Genomic DNA, 18,366 nt, shown 5'->3' on the forward strand with positions numbered 1-18,366 from the left:
AGGAGGGGACAAGGGGGCAGATGCACTCTTGTAAAAGAATTCAACCAATTTTTGTCCGTTCTTTGACACATCCATGAAAACATAAGTATTCCAAAAGTTCCGAATACATTACCAAGCGAAGAAAGAATAGGTTTGGCACTGTACAAATTATTTTTATTCGTAAATACAGACACGAAATAATTCCCCAGCTCGTTCTATTTAAAACTTCTGATTGCGTCGCTGGATGACTATTATTCGTTCTTAGATTATTCCTAGGGTCGTTGGATGACCATTATTCGTTCTCAAATTATTCCTAGGACACTCCGTGTACCTGACAATGCACTTTTTGTATTTATTTTCCTCGAAAATTAATACTCCTCGCCACGGTCCTCTTTAACCCTTTGCACTCGAAGCTTTTCTGCTACCAGAAACTAGGTAGCATCTCGATGAAATCTTTCGAATAGTGTAATTAATTCAAAACGGAACATTTTCGTTTCAACGTATCACATACGTGTGTTCTTACAAGAAAGGAATGATTGAATTTTAATTACGATTCCAAACCGCGATGGTTTTCCGAATTGGAGAAAGTACAGGATCGAGAATCGGCTCTCGAGCGGAAAGGGTTAACCCGTCAAACTTCTCTTGTTTTAATTACAAGTCGGTATCGTCGTTCTCATCTTCGCGCACATGGAATTTCAAGTTGCATCATTTCTCTTCGGGGGTCGCGTCTCTTGAACGCGTCAAGGTGCAACAAGCGTGCATCTTTCTTCTTCACCTCCTCCTCTGCCCCCCTCGACCGCCTCCCCTGCCCCTCCCCACCTCCTTTCTGTTCCTTTGCCTCATCGTCCCGGTTTATAAAGGAATCATTACCCCGGGACAATTAACCCCGTGTATAATTAGCTGATAAATTTCGCGTTAATTGCCGGCCGTTATGGCCACTCAAGATTAATCGTTCGAGATGGCTTGATATTTAAATTAAAAGCAATCTCCTGCGGTTCATCCGAGCCGCCCGTTTCTGCGTTGTCCTCTCACGATCTGCTGTTTCTCAACGGGCACGCCCTTTAAACCACCGTCAATGTTGCCCGATGAAACGAATCTGACGACGTACCTGATCGACGTGTGATCCTTGCACGTTGATTTCGGATCACGCGAGTCGCGAAGGTACTGGATAACGCGTTCTACGAATCTGAAGTCATTGGTAAGGTACACCGGTGTGTCTTGGAAGCTTTGCTATCAATGAGATTGTCGCGAGAGTCTCGTGATTCTTGGTGTTGCGTATCCCACGAATCTTGGAGGTTCTTCGTACCGTGTCCTGCAAATGTGTAGTCATCAGTGGTGAATATTGTGAGACTTGGAATCCTTGGTATCGAATCCCACAAGTCCTGGAGGTTCTTAATACCATGTTCTGCAAGTGCAAAGTCATCAGTGGTATGGAATCCTATGTGTCCTGGAGATCTGTACCATGTCCTGCAAATCTGAAAACATTGGTAAGGTACCCCGTGAGTCTTGGAAGCTTTGGTATCGGTCTCGAGAGTTTTGTGATCCTAGGTTTTGCGCCCAACAAGTCCAATGTTGCTCTTATTGGATCCTACAAGTCTTGGAGGTCCTTCATAACATGTCCTACAAATGTAAAGTCATCAGTGGTGAATACTATGAGACCTGGAATCCTTGGTATCGAATCCCACAAGTCCTGGAGGTCCTTAATACCATGTCCTACAAATGTAAAGTCATCAGTGTTGAATATCATGAGACCTGGAGCCCTTTATATCGAATCCTATATGTCCTGGAGATCTGTACCATGTCCTGCAAATCTGAAAACATTGGTAAGGTACCCTGCAAGTCTTGGAAGCTTTGGTATCGGTCTCAAAAGTTTTGTGGTCCTAGGTATTGCACCCAATAAGTCCATGTTGCTCTTATCAGATTCCACAATTCCTGAAAATCCACGATATCACGTCCCACAAGTCCGAAGTCCTTCATATTGAACACCATGAGACCTAGGATCCTTGATATCGACACCCATAAGTCTTGAGATCCTAGAATTTGAAATTTGAAATCGCTGATGGCAAATATAAGATACGTAAATCGTTCTAATAACGTTGAAAAATATAATCTATTTCTTCTTTTACAACATTCTTTTCAAACTGATGGCATTTGAAAACTTTGAGAAGATCTAAAATAAAAAATAATTAAATCAATTAAAGTATCTAATGCTTTTCCAAGAGGAGATTGTTTACACCCAACAGTCTGAATAAATATAAACTTTAATTTTTAAATACTACTAAGAGAATTGAATATTAGTTAAATTAGATTCAAGCAATGTCGAACTATCCTCTTTCTTGAGGCTTTGATAATAAACAATGTTAAAAAAGAATTGTTTTTTTAGATTTAGATACCAGGAATAGTGTTCGAATACCAGAATTTGATTTCATAGGGTTGCTGGCAGAAATCTAAATCATTCAAATAAACCAAACAACCAACGTGTCGTAACTGATGATGAATGGTAATGAAACGATACAATTCTTTACGTACAATAGATCATAAATCATCGAACGATTGGTTATACACGATCAGATTGTGGCTCACGCGTAGTATATTGATAGAAACGTATCATTATATTTTGTAAAACGTTTACACCGCGTGACTCATGTTGAACGAATTTCCGTCTAGATATCGATCTAATTATCCGTCGATTTCTATCTGAAATGGTACGCTTCTGAATATCGTTGATACCGAACAACGTTGGTGGTATTCCATTAGAAAGGAAAATGCCCGTGTTTCAAAACTTTCGGTATAATCGTTTCGCGAGAAGGAAGACATATTTTACATGTACGAAACGATATTAATAACTGTAAGATCACGAACCAAACATTAAACTGAATACGTTTCGACCGAAGTATCGATTAAATAACATTCTGAAAACACGAGTCTGTGCAAGACTTGGAAAAAAAAGGAAAATGTTGACAGTTGGTTCAGTTTCTCAAACTGTTTCAAACACACACCTGTTTCCAAGAATTCGAACATTCGAACATTAATAGAATTTAAAACATACTCGACACAATCGTTCATAGATTTTTTAACAATTTTTCAGATCCATTCGAGCTTTACCAACAAATGTATCCAGTTATTGTATTCTTCTCGTATCCCAATTGAACCCTGAAAGGATTTAAAATTACATAACAAATTTACATAACGTGATAATGATCGTTTATAAATGTTTAATAACTTTACAGAGTCACTTTTGTCTCACCAGTACAATATTCTTGATAATTATAGGTCTTATGGATAGAAATCATTGGTTTCGACATCTTAATATACTTTCTTTTGCAATTTCTTTCCTCTTTAAAATATGCAACAGACAGCGCCAATAAATACTAATGCGAAGGAAAAATGGGATAATTAATGAGTCTAGCTCGAGAAGGAAAGTAAGTTAATCGAGGTGAAAACGATCATTGGAAGAAATAAATAAAAACAGAACTGTTCGATGCGGACAATTCTAAGGGGGTATTTATGGCGGTAAAGTAACGCTTTCGTTTCGATATAAATAAAAATGTTAATTCTCCGGTTGATTCTTATCGATTTCGAACGATCTTCCTCTAAATATAATAAAATATTACAGCTATTCCTCCAAAATGACGTACACCTTACAAAAATCAATAAATTCGTACAAAAACGGATTTCTTCTATCTAAATTTGAACATATTTCAACCGCAAAGTGAAAATGATCAAAACGTGTGAACACAGTATCCGAAATCATTTACTTAAATATATACTCCTCGATAAATTATGACACTTTAACTTAAAAAATCCAAGCACGTTGCTCATTATTAATATATCGACTCATTTGCATTCGGGGCCTAGGATAGCAAACTTTCTAAGTCCGCGCCAAATATTTTGGCCGTGTAAGGTTACTTTCCCTCTACCACCTCTCTCGTGAGATCGCTTCGAGTTTTAACTTTCTCCAGACACACAAACGAGTATCATATTCGTACTCATTCTTCGAATGTTTCGAACAGTTAACGAAACCTAATTTACCTCTCCCTTACGTTTATTGGTCCACTTTTCTCTCGCGGATATTCCGTTAGCTCAATTGTCTCAATTTTAAAGCAAACAATGAAGCGAAGAAACGAGACACGCAACGACTAAACCGTGTAGTAAAATTTACCCAGTGGCCTTGAACGGCCAAAACATTTGGCGGTTACCTAATATCGCCTAAAACTCCAACGCCCCAGATACGGTGTACCTGTACTACGACTAGTATTTAAATACAGAATGTTTCTTTCGTTCCAGAAACATTTCGTTCGTTCTGAAGTGTTCGAAAACACCTAGAGGGATCCTCTGGATCGTTACGGTCGATTTACATACGCAATGATTCGAGGAAAAATCCAGAAAACGGTCCGATGATTCTCGAACGACCTCGTGGAAATACGTTTTCCCCTCATTTAGTGAGATGTCACTGGATGACGGTCGTTCGAGCGAGATAAATTTTCCTTCAAAACGGAGTTCGGATGATAGATGCAGAGCCGAACAGCTGCATTAGTAACTGCTAATAGACCGTGAACTCCGCGCAGCTTTTATTGTACCGTAAATCACTCAGCCATGAATGCAGATATAATGTCTCTTTATGCAATACGATATCATATTTCATGTAATGGTACCTATCATGTACTATAATTGTAGGCTTATTTTACAGTCGACACGCGGCGAGATACGTTTGCAGTCGGCCTAACTCGAATAATTATTGCGCCTAAGTCTCGATAAAGAGATCACGGATACCTTATCCGGTGAGCTATCGGTGTACACACGGCCGTGGCAGTAAATACTAAAATAATTAACACGAGTCGTAACCATACACGCCTAACCGGCGATCCCGTTCGAAGAAAGCAAACGCAGCTTCGAACGTGCAAACAGTTCTCGCGTGTTGTAAATAAACGCGTGTGTTCCTTTGAGAAGCGAATTCAAGCCTGGCGCGCTCCTCGGGTCTTTTACGACCCGTCCTTGTATTATGTCTTTTTATAATTAAACTTATCGCTACAGCTGCGACCGGATGATTCATATATTACCTCGCTCGGCATTGTGTCGTGAAATTGAAAATACAAGGTTCGTGAATTCGGAATATTTTCGATTCGAAGACTTTGAGCGTATAACAGAACGGAAGAACGCTTTGAGGTTAACTCATTTGCGTACAGAAGCGGAATGAATCGAGTTAATTGCACAACCTGGTGTGGAATAATCCGTGAACGAAGGCCTTTTTGAAATTTGTTTGCTTCGGTAATTTGAATGCACCTTGAACCATCCACGTCATTGATACTCGTTAACAGTATCACTTTCTCCCTCGTTAAAGGGGAGGAAGTTTTAGAACACCTTGTATTTTTTGTAAAAAAGAAATGAAAGTAGTTTAGAACAAAAATATGGTTCTTACGATTTTATCGATGTAACCTTTCTTTTATATTATTTTTAAAAATCCAAACTATTGCCTCGTGTCTGTAAAAAATTTTCAATTTTGTTTCAATTGCAAAAGTTACGTGACTTGATATTTCGTTCCGACGGATTCACGTGCAACAGTTACTTCTTTTACCGTGTAAAATATTAAATGGGATATTTTACAGTAGTAGTAGTATAGTAAAATATCGAACAGAAGAATATTTATTTTAGTAAAATGTCAAATGAGAGAATATTTCTTACAGTTAGGTATCAATTGAGAGAATATTCCTTACCGTAAAATGTGAATGGAGGAATATTCCCCATAGTAAAATATCAAATGGAGAAATATTCCCTATAGTAAAATATAAATGGAGAAATATTCCCTATAGTAAAATATAAATGGAGAAGTATTCCTTATATTCTCGTGCCTTCGATGAGTTTGTAACAGTTTCAGATTCGTTTTCGATAAGTGTAATATTTCTGAACGGGGACGTAACTTGGCACTTGCAGATTACTCCACGCCTGGTGACACAGCCCAGAAACTGCATGCAGAATATTCCGCTTCTCGATGCAAATGGATTAATAAAAATAAATTAGATCGTGGGGGAAGTCCCCCAGTAACGACTAAAATTAATTCTCACAATTCTCAAAAGAGGGTAATTGATATAGAAAAATTATTGAACGACGAAGAAGACACTAAATGTATAACGAGTAAAGTATCATTCAACAATTGGGTGCAATACATTCACTGTGAAAGTTGAACACATGTGCAATACACAGATCAGAGAAATTTTTATTATTTTATTTTTGATGTTTTAAAAAATAAATTTGAGTACTATTCTATATTAACGTTTAAATTAACGTAAATATCTTTTAATAATTGTAGGAACTCGTATAAGTTAATACTCGCGACATCTATTATACGTTGCTATCAAACTGTTATCTATTTGTACACCATATGCGTGTATTGTGCATTTTATAGCTCCACTGGTACCTGAACTCTAAACTGTCCTCCATTGTTGACCATCATATGATACAGACGTGTAGCGAGAAAGTAATCGGTTGTTACAAGTATCTGGACTAAATACAATATATTATCTCACGTGATATTCCAACACTGACATTTCCCATTATTATTAACCACTTGGTAGAGAAAATTCTATCGAAAAAATAACTGGTCGATACTAAGATACAATTTTTCGTCCCCCAATTATATTTTCATTTTTGTGAATTAATCTCCGAAAATAAATTTTCCTCCTTTTGTTAAACACCACTTACATTAAGAATCACTTTTTCAAATTATATTTCATCGACTCTAGTTCAAGTTGTAACTTTGCTACAAAAGTGCTATAAAAGAACTTAAAGTAGGCACTGGACCTTGTGAAATCTCCAAAAACAGATTCTTCTCCTTTAGTGAAGTACCATTTACATTACCTTTTAAATCATTTTTCAAACATTTATATTTCATCGACTCTAATCCAAATTATAACTTTGCTATAAAAGTACTATAAAGGAACTCAAAGTAGGCGGTACTGGACCTTGTCAAATCTCCAAATCAAATTCTTCTCCTTTAGTTAAGTACCACTTACATTACCTTTTAAATCACTTTTCAAAAATGTATATTTCATTGACTCTAGTCCAAGTTGTAACTTTGCTATAAAAGTGCTATAAAAGAACTCAAAGTGGTCGGTACTGGACCTTGTAAAATATCCAAAAACAAATTCTTCTCCTTTAGTTAAGCACCATTCACATTACCTTTAAAATCACTTTTCAAACATTTATGTTTCATCGACTCTAGTCCAAGTTGTACCTGCTATAAAACTACTATAAAAGAACTCAAAGTGGTCGGTACTGGACCTTGTGAAATCTCCAAAAACAGATTCTTCTTCTTTAGTCAAGCACCATTCACATTACCTTTTAAATCATTTTGCAAAAATGTACATTCCATCGACTCTAGTCCAAGTTGTACCTGCTATAAAAGTGCTATAAAAGAACTTAAAGTAGGCACTGGACCTTGTCAAATCTCCAAATCAAATTCTTCTCCTTTAGTCAAGCACCATTCACATTACCTTTAAAATCACTTTTCAAACATTTATGTTTCATCGACTCTAGTCCAAGTTGTACCTGCTATAAAACAGCTATAAAAGAACTTTAAAGTGGTCGATACTGGACCCTTCCTCGCACAGGAAAAATAACTGCAGACAACTCCAAAATGGAAATTAATTGATATTTCTCTACGAATGAATTACTTTCTCTCGCCTACCTTTTCGCAGCCGACTAGTATCTATTTCGAGAAATTAGCGGCCTACTAATACTATTTCTGATCGCGCACCAATGGTACGATCCCGATTTTCTTCTCGTCCCCGTCCTCGTGCAACGTCAGCCCCATTTCCAGCAACACGCTGCTCTCCACGACTCCGGTTCTCGTGCAGTTCTGTATGATCTCTTGATTCCCGCGATTGTCCTCGCATAAATTCCGCAGCGCGAGTATCGTCCATTGCATTATAACTGCGCGTTAAAATCGTTTAATCGCGCCGCGTAACGGGCGGCGTTAATTAGTTAAAATATCATTCGCGTCGCGGCTCGCGCGACTCACGATGTACAATAATATTTATTTATGCGGAACGGGGGTACGTCCACGTACTTACGTGGATTCCTCGCGTCTATATTGCAGCAGTCCAGGAGCAGAGGTACGACGTCCATTTCACGGAGCTGAAAATGTTCAGCGTCATGAGAACTTATGCCCCGTCTCGAGCGAACGCTTATGATATTATGTCGTATAATGCCCCGAGATGCCGCGTAAACCGAACGACAACGCGCGTAAACACCCGTGCACGCCATTTCTTTCTTTTTTTCTTTTTTCTTTTTTTCTTTTCTTTCGGTGTTCCTTTATCACTTCTTGTTTTTATAGAAAATACGCCGCACAAACCTTCGTGAAACATTATCGGAAGAAATGACGCGAAATTCCTCGGGATACGATTCCCGCGAAACATAAGCCGAACGATAATAGATTCGAGGGAACGTGACAGAGTCTTTGATTCTTTATTCGATGGTTCGATATCGGTGAAAGAATATGTTTTTTTTTTCTTTCTTTTTTCTTTTTGTGTCTTTGACACCGAGTCGAAGATTTATGTAGAAGGAGCGTGTATTGGGGATAAAATTGTGGAACGATAAACGTCTCGTTTGTTTAAATAATTTCTGGTTTTCGATGTTCTTCTTTTGGCCTTACGAGTACACGAAAATTTAAATAGAAAAGGTGTTTATTGGGGATGAAATTGTGGAACGATAGAGGTCTTGTGTGTTTAAATCATTTCTGATTTTCAATGTTCCTTCTTTTTTTTAACTTTTCAAGTATATCAAGGCGAAGATTTGTACAAAGATGATGTACATTGAGGATAAAAGTATTGAATGATACGCGTCTTGTGTGTTTAAATAATTTCTGCTTTTCAATGTTCCTTTTTTTTTTAATCTTTCCAAGTACACCGAGTCGAAAATTTATATAAAGAGGATGTACATTGAGAATAAAAGTATTGAATGATACACGTCTGGTGTGTTTAAATAATTTCTGCTTTTCGATATACGTTTCTCTTATTTTTCCAAGCACACAAAGTTGAATATTTAAATAAAATGAAATCTACATTGGGAATAAAATTGTGAAATAATACACGTCTCGTCTGTTCAAATAATTTCTGCTTTTCAATATACGTTTCTCTTACTTTTCCAAGCACACAAAGTTGAATATTTAAATAAAATTAAATCTACATTGGGAATAAAATTGTGAAATAATACACGTCTCGTCTGTTCAAATAATTTCTGCTTTTCAATACATGTTTCTCTTATTTTTCCAAGCACACAAAGTTGAAGATTTGTATAAAATTAAATCTACATTGGGAATAAAATTGTGAAATAATACACGTCTCGTCTGTTTAAATAATTTCTGCTTCTCGACATTTTGTTTGTTCACCTTCCGAGGCACACGCAGTAGAAGATTTAAATTTATATATATATATATATATATATATATAGCAAATAAAGTTGTGAAATAATAGACGTATCTTTAAATAATTCTTCCTTCTCCTCGACCCTGGATCGTTCCAAGGACATTGCACAATACCTTATCTATATTGAATTTATTTATTCCTTTTCTGATACTCTCACAGTACAAATGCACCACAGTGCGATCCCATTCGATTAACATAAATTCAATCGGACCACGCCGATAAAAGTATAAATTTCACTACTTTCTTACCGTGAAGTTTCATTCAATTAAATCGCTTGCAACGACCTTCGTGCAATCCACTGTATACGTTATTCAAATAATCGAAAAATCTCTACCATCACTGCGTACTCTCATTCTCTATATACGCGAACCTCGAAGTTTGCATTCGAATTTGAATTAAAAGAAAAATACTCAGAACCTCGATCTCGAAACGAACCCGATTATACCACTCTTGAAACATCGATTATCGATTAAACTTATTAACGTCCGCGTAAACGTTCTCACCCGCTGAAATATTCTCACCGTGAGCCAGAATACGCACCGATCGTCGTTTTTCGCGCCATTCTCACCGTGAGCCAGAATAGGGGTTTCATACGCGCGAAATAAATTACCATTCGAGTCGAACGGAACATAATTGAATCCCCGTTGGCGTGGATATAATTTTTTAAACAACGAAAACTCCTCGAACATCGCGCCACTCGCGAGAGCGTTACGCGTTCGAGGCCCGTGATCGTTGAAAAAATGATTTTTACGAGGAACGTACACGAAGGCGGGATCTACTGTTCAAGATGGCCGTGATGGTCCGCCGTACACGGTTCCGTACGGGTGAATTTTATTATTGACCGTATTTCCAACCGAATACCCCGCGGACACACGGATTATGTTAACAGTGTAACGCGAGCGAGAGACACGCGTAATTTTACGACCAATCGCGAAACCGAACGTACACCGTTTCACAATTGCGCATGAAGAACGGGTCACGCGTTTACCGAATGAAATTTAAGAACACGATTGCCTTCGACACCTTGAAAGAAGAAGAAGAAGAAGAAGAAGAGGAAGAGGAGAAAGAAGAGGAGGAGGAGGAGGAAGAAGAGGAGGAGGAGGAGGAACTGAAAAAAAGGCGAGGCCTCGTATTCACGCTTCTGCGCTCAAGAGTGGCACGCCAATAAAATTATTCGAATGTAACAGAAAGCGGCCGTACTTCGATCTCGCTAATATATTAACGCAGTATCCGATGCCGACTAAATTGCCGCGTCTTCGTACCGGACAGGATACTTAATTTTCCTTTGTTCGCGGCGAACAGTGCGCGCGGTACGATCGGTTCGTTCTTTTGTACCGTCTCCACCGCGTAAGAGATGGAATCAATAAGGGGCAATAGCGATCACTGGATGCCCTGTACGCGCACGGGGCAATGAAAAGAAAAGAAAAAAAGAAAAGAAAAAAACCGAGCGAGTTATTTCGGACTTAACGTTCGCGTCGTGTGTTACCTTTTACGTGTCAGAGAATGATCTATAGCGTGAAAAGGTCTCGTACGATGGAACGATGAACGGAACAATTGTCTCAAAGACGAGGGTATCGAAAAAGGAGAAGACACTCGTCGAAACGTTGTTCGATCGACGATCGATTAGATAGATTAGATTTTATTTATCGTACGGAATCTCGCGTCGTAGGTGAAGTTATCGCCGCTGGCGAATTTCAGGCGCTACGTTACGGTGATTCGATCGTGGCAATGATTGTCGTAGCGATTTACTTTATCGGTAAATGGTACGGTGGAATAAATTATAATCGTGTAATGTTACTTTTGGAATTGTAGTAGATTTTAGAATTGAAAATCGAAACGATTGGAAAATTAAACGTAGATGCAGTTTCTGTTTTCTGTATGGTACACTATGTGTGCGATATGTTTCTCAGGACGCTTGTATTTATACGTATTACGTGTAAACAAAACGAGTTAAAGGATATCGGTACTTACAAGATCTTGACATTCTTGGTTCTTGTACGACATGTTCCCGATAACTCTTATTAATCCAGCTTTGAAACCAAAAGCAGGATGGCCGTGGAGGTCATTTCGCCCTGACTGCATTTCTGTTTCGTTCCCCCTGGTTCCAGCAATGTTTGGATACGATGTTAATTCGTTGATTTTAGTTGTTCCTTGTGCCGCTGGTGCTACGTCGCTCAACTTTTGCATCGGTGTAAAGTAATTATTCGATTCTTTTCCAATCATTTGTATAGATTTTAAAAGATCTGCGAAACATGGATCGTTAAATGTTTATCAAATATTTTAAATATTGAAGTAATTATGATATACTGGGTACTCACAAGCACAGTTGGTGAGTAAGGTTTTATAATTCTGTGGAAAATGATATTCCTTGGATGAACTAGAAGTTAAAGTTCCCAGAATGTCAAGAAGGACAATAATTTCTGTAGGTTCCGTTTCATCTAAATACGTATTAGCTGTTTTTAAAATTAAGTCGCTACTTTTGCAAAACCTTTCTGACAGAAATTCGATAGCGTCTTTTGTAAATATATGTTCTCTTTTAGATCTATATATGGTCTCTGAGATTTCGCTATAAATTATCTCCAGTAAACATAATTTGTCTTCAATGTCCATGTCATTGTAGACATTATTTAATACGTTTGATCTACATAATAAAAACAGAAGAGCCTCCTTTGCACTTTCAAAACCTTCTTTAATTGGTTTTATAAGTTTCGAACATAAATGTATTTTCTCTGATTCTGTAAAATTTTTTCCTTCAAATTTTTTCAACGCATTATGTATAAATACGCACGAAGCTCTAACAAGTGGTACGTGTTCAGAATGAGTTAAATCTCTGTGAATAAATATAGAATGCACATATAAACTAAGGAAGAGTTATTTTTATAAAACTTTCAGCATGGAAATTCTTTAGAAGATAATAAAATAATTTAGAATTGTTGTATTGATAATACTTACATTATCACAGTTTTCAAATTAACATCGTATAAACATGTTGGTATGTTATACTGATCTGGAAGAGTGCTATCTTTACACGCAAATGTAAATAGATTACATAAAAACTGAACACTTAATCTCAATATTTCTAAGTCCTCGTCTAATAAACTTTCATCGACTTTATACGATGTAATAAAATTTGATGTCCATTCAATGACACCTTCGTAAGGAAAATGAGAATCAAAGTCGTACGAATTACAAATTTCTTTTTCTCTTAAATTTTCTTCACCCGTAGAAAGACTAGAATATAATTTATGGCAACATATTCCACGATCTGTGTCAGTTGGAACGTATTCCTTATATACATAGCCATTAAAGCAAGAATTTCCTAAACATTTCAAGCACACAATTTTTATATTTTTTGGAATAGCAGGATCTTCTGTTGTAAGGATTTGGGCTACTTTTGCTAAGACTGAAAATGCAATTAATTCCCTGAAAGTTAAAAACTTGTTAAATTAATTGTAGACTATGTAATCGTAAAATGTTTTATATTTGTTAAAGCGTACTCTGATTCAAGTGTTCTAAATAATTTAGGGTTAAGAAGACTTGATAATTCCTTCCAATTTTGTTGAGAGAATGCTCCTTCAAATTTAGGTAGTAAGTCAGTATTTTTTGTATTCATTGTGTTGTTATCGATTAAAAATTCATAACAAACAACGTTTTCTAGTATTTAACGAGAATTATACGTAATTTTTATTCGTATACTCTTCGAAATAACCTTTTTGCATGTACACAGTAGGAGCCATTTTTAAATGGACAACCATTAAAGACAATACTAATGTAAGAATTATAAATATACATTAAAAATTAACGTAGTTAAAACGCTAAGAATATTTCAAATATAAGTACGTATTTTAAATAATATTAGAGAATTTAATAAATTAATAAAAAATAGATTTTATTTATTTTGCTCTTAATAAATAGTGCTTATAAATTAATGAATCTTTTACTTATAAATATATCAGTATTAATAATGTTAATTGAATAATTTGATTATACTTTCCAAGTTATTTCAAAGATACCAAATTTTTAAAAATTTGAAATAATTATTTAATCTGAAGTTAGCAACATACGATGAACTCTATAGTTCCAGGGATCCAGAAGTTAAAGGCACGTTTCTGTATTTATCCCCGCCATTAGTTCAAGTCTCTCCGTGACTAGCGTTTGTCAAGTCGGCTTAAACTAATTTTGAAGCAACTTTTACCAAAAAAAATCTATCTTCAAGGTAAATATCTTAGTTTCAAACAGATATTTTATATCCGAAACTGGAATCTTCTGGATCTGTGTATTAGTAACGTAAATCTATTGGTTTTGCAATGTCATTCTGTACTAACCTCGTTCCTTTAAGTTTTTTGATTATTTTAATCATTGTTGAATTACTTAGAAATTGATGATTACGCTGTAATTATAATAAAAATGTATAAAATACGTATAAAGATACATTAAAGTAATACTAAGTCTATTAACATGCAAAATACTAAATCATAACCTTACAGTTTATGTATGTGAAAATGTAGTTAGTTTGATAAATATGTAATAAGATATGTGTATACACATATATTTTTATTTCCAGATGTTTCTAACGCGTTCAGAGTACGATCATGGTGTTAATACTTTCTCTCCAGAGGGAAGATTATTCCAAGTTGAATATGCTATTGAAGCTATAAAACTTGGTTCCACTGCCATAGGAATTGCAACACAGGAAGGTGTAGTGTTAGCTGTTGAGAAGCGTATTACTTCTCCTCTAATGGAACCTACAACATTAGAGAAAATTGTAGAAATCGATAAGCATATTGGATGTGCTGCATCTGGCTTAATAGCTGATTCTAGAACGATGATCGATCGTGCTAGGTCTGAATGTCAGAATCATTGGTTTCTTTACAACGAGAGAATGTCTGTTGAGTCAACAGCACAAGCTGTTTCTAATTTAGCTATACAATTTGGAGATAGCGATAACGATGGTAGTGCTATGTCTCGACCATTTGGCGTAGCTATGCTATTTGCTGGGATCGATGCAAAAGGGCCTCAATTATACCACATGGACCCTTCGGGTACCTTTGTTCAGTTTGATGCAAAAGCCATTGGTTCAGGAAGCGAAGGTGCACAACAAAACCTTCAAGAAGTGTATCATAAGGTAAAGTACTATGTAGTATACTATGTAATATACTATTACATTATGTATATAATTGATATCAATTACCAAATTAATATTTTGAGTTTGCAAAAATGTATCATGAGTATTATAGTTGCACGTATGTTAAAATAATTATTTATTTAATTAATATTGATATTTTCTAGTTTTTCTATATATATAGATGCATTTTAAGGAAACTCTTATACCGATTTAATTTTGATTGCAGTCTATGACACTTAAAGAAGCAATAAAAACTGCCCTAACTATACTAAAACAAGTCATGGAAGAGAAACTAAATGAGACTAATATAGAAGTAATGACAATGACACCCGAGAAATTTTATTATATGTTTACAAAACCTGAATTAGAGGAGGTGATTAAAGATATTGCTTAAATTTTAGAGTAATTAAACACATGTTAATTTTATTGACATCATTGCATAAAATTATGGGCAGCAGAAATATGATATATGAACGCTGTATAACTGCAAATTACACGTACATTTTTCACTCAAAGAATATGTAATTTCTATATAATGAATGGTTTTACATTTTTTTTCTTTCTAAAACAATGAACTATTAATGCATTTGATTTTGTATAAAAAAATCCTTTAACACCACTCCCTAATAATATTCTATCTCATATATAATTTTAAATTTACGCATTGCACTAAATTTTAGATCCCTGTTTTTCAATAGAATTACAACTAATTAATGCAACAAAATAGTTTATGCAGCCGTAGTTCAATTTCTTTGATTGGATCATTATATTTATAATGTTTTTTTTCATCTTTTAATTTAGCTAATTGATATTCTGCCATCAACAAAAGAAGATTCATTAAGATCAAGATCCAATACCTCTGGTCCACTCCCAACCATTTCCATTACTGGGTGAAAAAATAAGAAGAAAATTGATATCCTACTCCACAAATATTTTTCCATCCTTACCAAGGTAACATATAATAAATCATGTTGTCGAACTCATTCGTTTATGTTTTCCTATCTTAAACCTATCCACATTTATAATCTTTCGTATCATTGAACATTTTAATTTTAACAAGTTGAACCATTGATAAGCTATAGGATAAATCAAACATTCGGTAAAACCTATCCAACAACTCAGGGAGACTCCAGATCCTCACTTTTTTATGTCAATTTATCAATTTAGAATCAAATAAAATTTTTGTGCTTTTAATACTTTTTACCTTTCTCTAACAATTTTTGAAAAATTACTCTTCAACATGTGAAATACAAACAACCAACAATTAATTTATTTCTCTTCTAGAGAGAGAAATATTAATTGATGGAATAGTTTAGTAAGATGCTAGGTGTAAATTTGTGAATATTTGTAGTTGCTAAAATATTTAAAATTCTGGAACTTATTGTTGAATTATAGGTAGTTCTCAACTTACAACGAAGTTTCGTTTAGTAATTTTGATCGTAAGTCAAATTTCAAAATGTGAACATTTTTTGTAATTATTATTGAACTTATTTATCGCAATTTTTTACCGCATCACGATTTTTTAATTAACTATAAGATAATAGTTAATAAATAGAACTTATTATTACAATGTTATCTAAGACCGATAGGTTCAATAAAACTTTAAACAATATAGAGGGACGAGTTTCCTGCGTTTACCACCTTTATCGACTTCGACGATTCAGTCGAATGTAGTTCCCAGAATCACCGCTTTTAAAGGAAGGATCGCTTCGAAATCATTCATTCATTACGAAGTCGGTATTTCAGAAGTACGTCACCAACTCCGATAAAATGAACGATCTATACTCTATCTCGTTTATGTACTTCACGGCTCAAGTGCCTTAAATCCTCTCCTAAAGCAGGCAATACACCCTGCACTACTGCACGTAGAATGCAGATTGCATATATGCAGGCCCTTGTATACCTATTTTAATTAATTATAAATAATAACACTTTACTCGATCAACAAAGAAAATTAAACAAATTCTAAAATGCTCAAACTCTCCCAAAATTCTATGTTCCTTTCGTAAATTAAGATCGTTATAATTCCTGCACTTTTTAAGCTCCACGAAGATAACCTCAAAATTTCATAAACTCTAGCCATTAAAGAACATAAATCTCATCGAATGATTACCCAATAATTCTCAAAATAGTAAAAACTATATTCGATTTCCTCGATACAAATGTTCGATTATTTCTTTATCCACGTAACATGTGTCAATAAATATAATTAACAATCAAGTTCCAAGCAAGTTGAAACAAATCGAGATCATTGTGGTACCAGAAAACGAACTGACACTTCAAAGAATCGGCTACACGTTTTTATCGTTCTTATTCAGAAAAAAAGAAAAAAAAAATGGTAAAATAAAAATAAAATAATAGTTTCACGTGTGTGCCCCGTTTCATCTCCGAAGCAGGTATTTCTCTGAAAGGAACACGGCAATGGTGTATATACCATAAGAGAGGGGGTTAGGGGTTTCCAGACCACGTCGTTGTTGGATTCGCGTTTGTACGGAAACGAACGCGACGGATGGTTCGTTTTCGATTAAAAGCTCTCGAGCTGTGAACGCCCGTATCCGAAATCAATAATTAATTTTGCCCGGTTGCCAAGGGGGAGGGAGGGGGACAAGCGAACGAGAGCCTGACGGAAATGGTCGGGCACCGCTCGGTTACTGCGATGTTCCGATAAAACGTCCCTTTTTATCCCGTTCTCTCAGCCGCCAGATTATTGGATATTATTCCATTTCAAGCGTTCAATCCCGCTACGATTCGCTCGCTCGGATTCCCACGGGGGATTCTCTGCCGTCCACTGATTGTGGAAGCCACTTATATGCACGTGTGTGCGTCTAGGTTCGAATTAGATTTAAAGTGTTACACTCGTCGAGCGATTTTCGCTAACCGCGAATAGAAAAGTAGCGTCTTCTCATCGACGGGGATAAAGGTGAACGAGATAAAGAACTCGACCGCGGGAAATTTTCGAACATTTTTCGATTTTTGAAGAATGCAACGAAGATCTAGTACTATTTTTTTTTTTTAGCAACGTAGATATTTTGAAGAAATTTTGTTACCTGTACCAATCGAGTTAGCAAGTGTGAAGTAGTATTTGTAGATATTTTTAGGAACAAAATGGAGTATTTATTTTTAAAAAGAAGCGTTTATATTCTTTGTACACTTTGAAAAAGTATAGACAAGATAGACCACTATTTTTTTGTGATATCACCGAAATGATATTTTGACAAGTTGGGGTATTTGTACTTATCGAGTTATTGCACAAGTGTTAAACAATAGCTCTAGACCCTTTGAGGTGTATAAATACTTTTGTTAACGTAAGAGCTGAGTAAGGGGATAAAGTAACTTTATACCGCTAACAATTTAATACGTTAAGTGACACGCCAGTTTCTCATATTTAAGGATGTTCGAAATGTAAAAGTTGAAATATTCGATAATTGTCGATGTACTTGTTATTTTGTAGTATTACTGACAAGAGTAATGGTATTTGAAAGTTGACAAGCATTAGAGTACGAGAGTAATGCTATACAAAAATTGACAAGCATTAGAGTACGAGAGTAGTGGTATACAAAAATTGACAAGCATTGGAGTATAAGAGTAATGCTATATAAAAGTTGACAGGTAATAGAGTACGAGAGTAATGCTATATAAAACTTGACAAGCATTAGAGTATAAGAGTAATGCTATATAAAAATTGACTAGCATTAGAATACAAGAGTATTGCTATATAAAACTTGATAAGCTTTAGAGTACGAGAATAATGCTATATAAAATTTGACAAGTACTAGAGTACGAAAGTAGTGCTATATAAAACTTGACAAATATTAGAGTACGAGAGCAATGCTATACAAA

The 18,366-nt window shown here is 35.5% G+C and overlaps 2 protein-coding genes across 2 annotated transcripts; one reads left to right on the forward strand and one right to left on the reverse strand.

The window, feature by feature from the left end:
- Nucleotides 1-6,168: 6,168 nt before the first annotated feature.
- LOC143145955 (uncharacterized) lies at nt 6,169-13,121 on the reverse strand. The gene is made up of 6 exons (XM_076309830.1): nt 12,899-13,121; nt 12,354-12,824; nt 11,720-12,231; nt 11,373-11,644; nt 8,049-8,112; nt 6,169-7,908 (listed from the first exon to the last, which is right to left on the reverse strand). Exons 1-6 carry the CDS (start codon nt 13,012-13,014, stop codon nt 7,715-7,717), a joined length of 1,629 nt encoding a protein of 542 aa, XP_076165945.1. The 5' UTR covers nt 13,015-13,121; the 3' UTR covers nt 6,169-7,714.
- A 361-nt stretch (nt 13,122-13,482) lies between these two features.
- On the forward strand, nt 13,483-15,509 carry Prosalpha5 (proteasome alpha5 subunit). Its single transcript, XM_076308534.1, has 3 exons — nt 13,483-13,617; nt 13,966-14,526; nt 14,753-15,509. The coding sequence occupies exons 2-3, from the start codon at nt 13,966-13,968 to the stop codon at nt 14,918-14,920; spliced, it is 729 nt and encodes a 242-aa protein (XP_076164649.1). The 5' UTR covers nt 13,483-13,617; the 3' UTR covers nt 14,921-15,509.
- Nucleotides 15,510-18,366: the final 2,857 nt, after the last annotated feature.

The sequence above is a fragment of the Ptiloglossa arizonensis genome, chromosome 4 (genome assembly GCF_051014685.1).
Source record: "Ptiloglossa arizonensis isolate GNS036 chromosome 4, iyPtiAriz1_principal, whole genome shotgun sequence".
Lineage (NCBI taxonomy): Eukaryota > Metazoa > Arthropoda > Insecta > Hymenoptera > Colletidae > Ptiloglossa > Ptiloglossa arizonensis.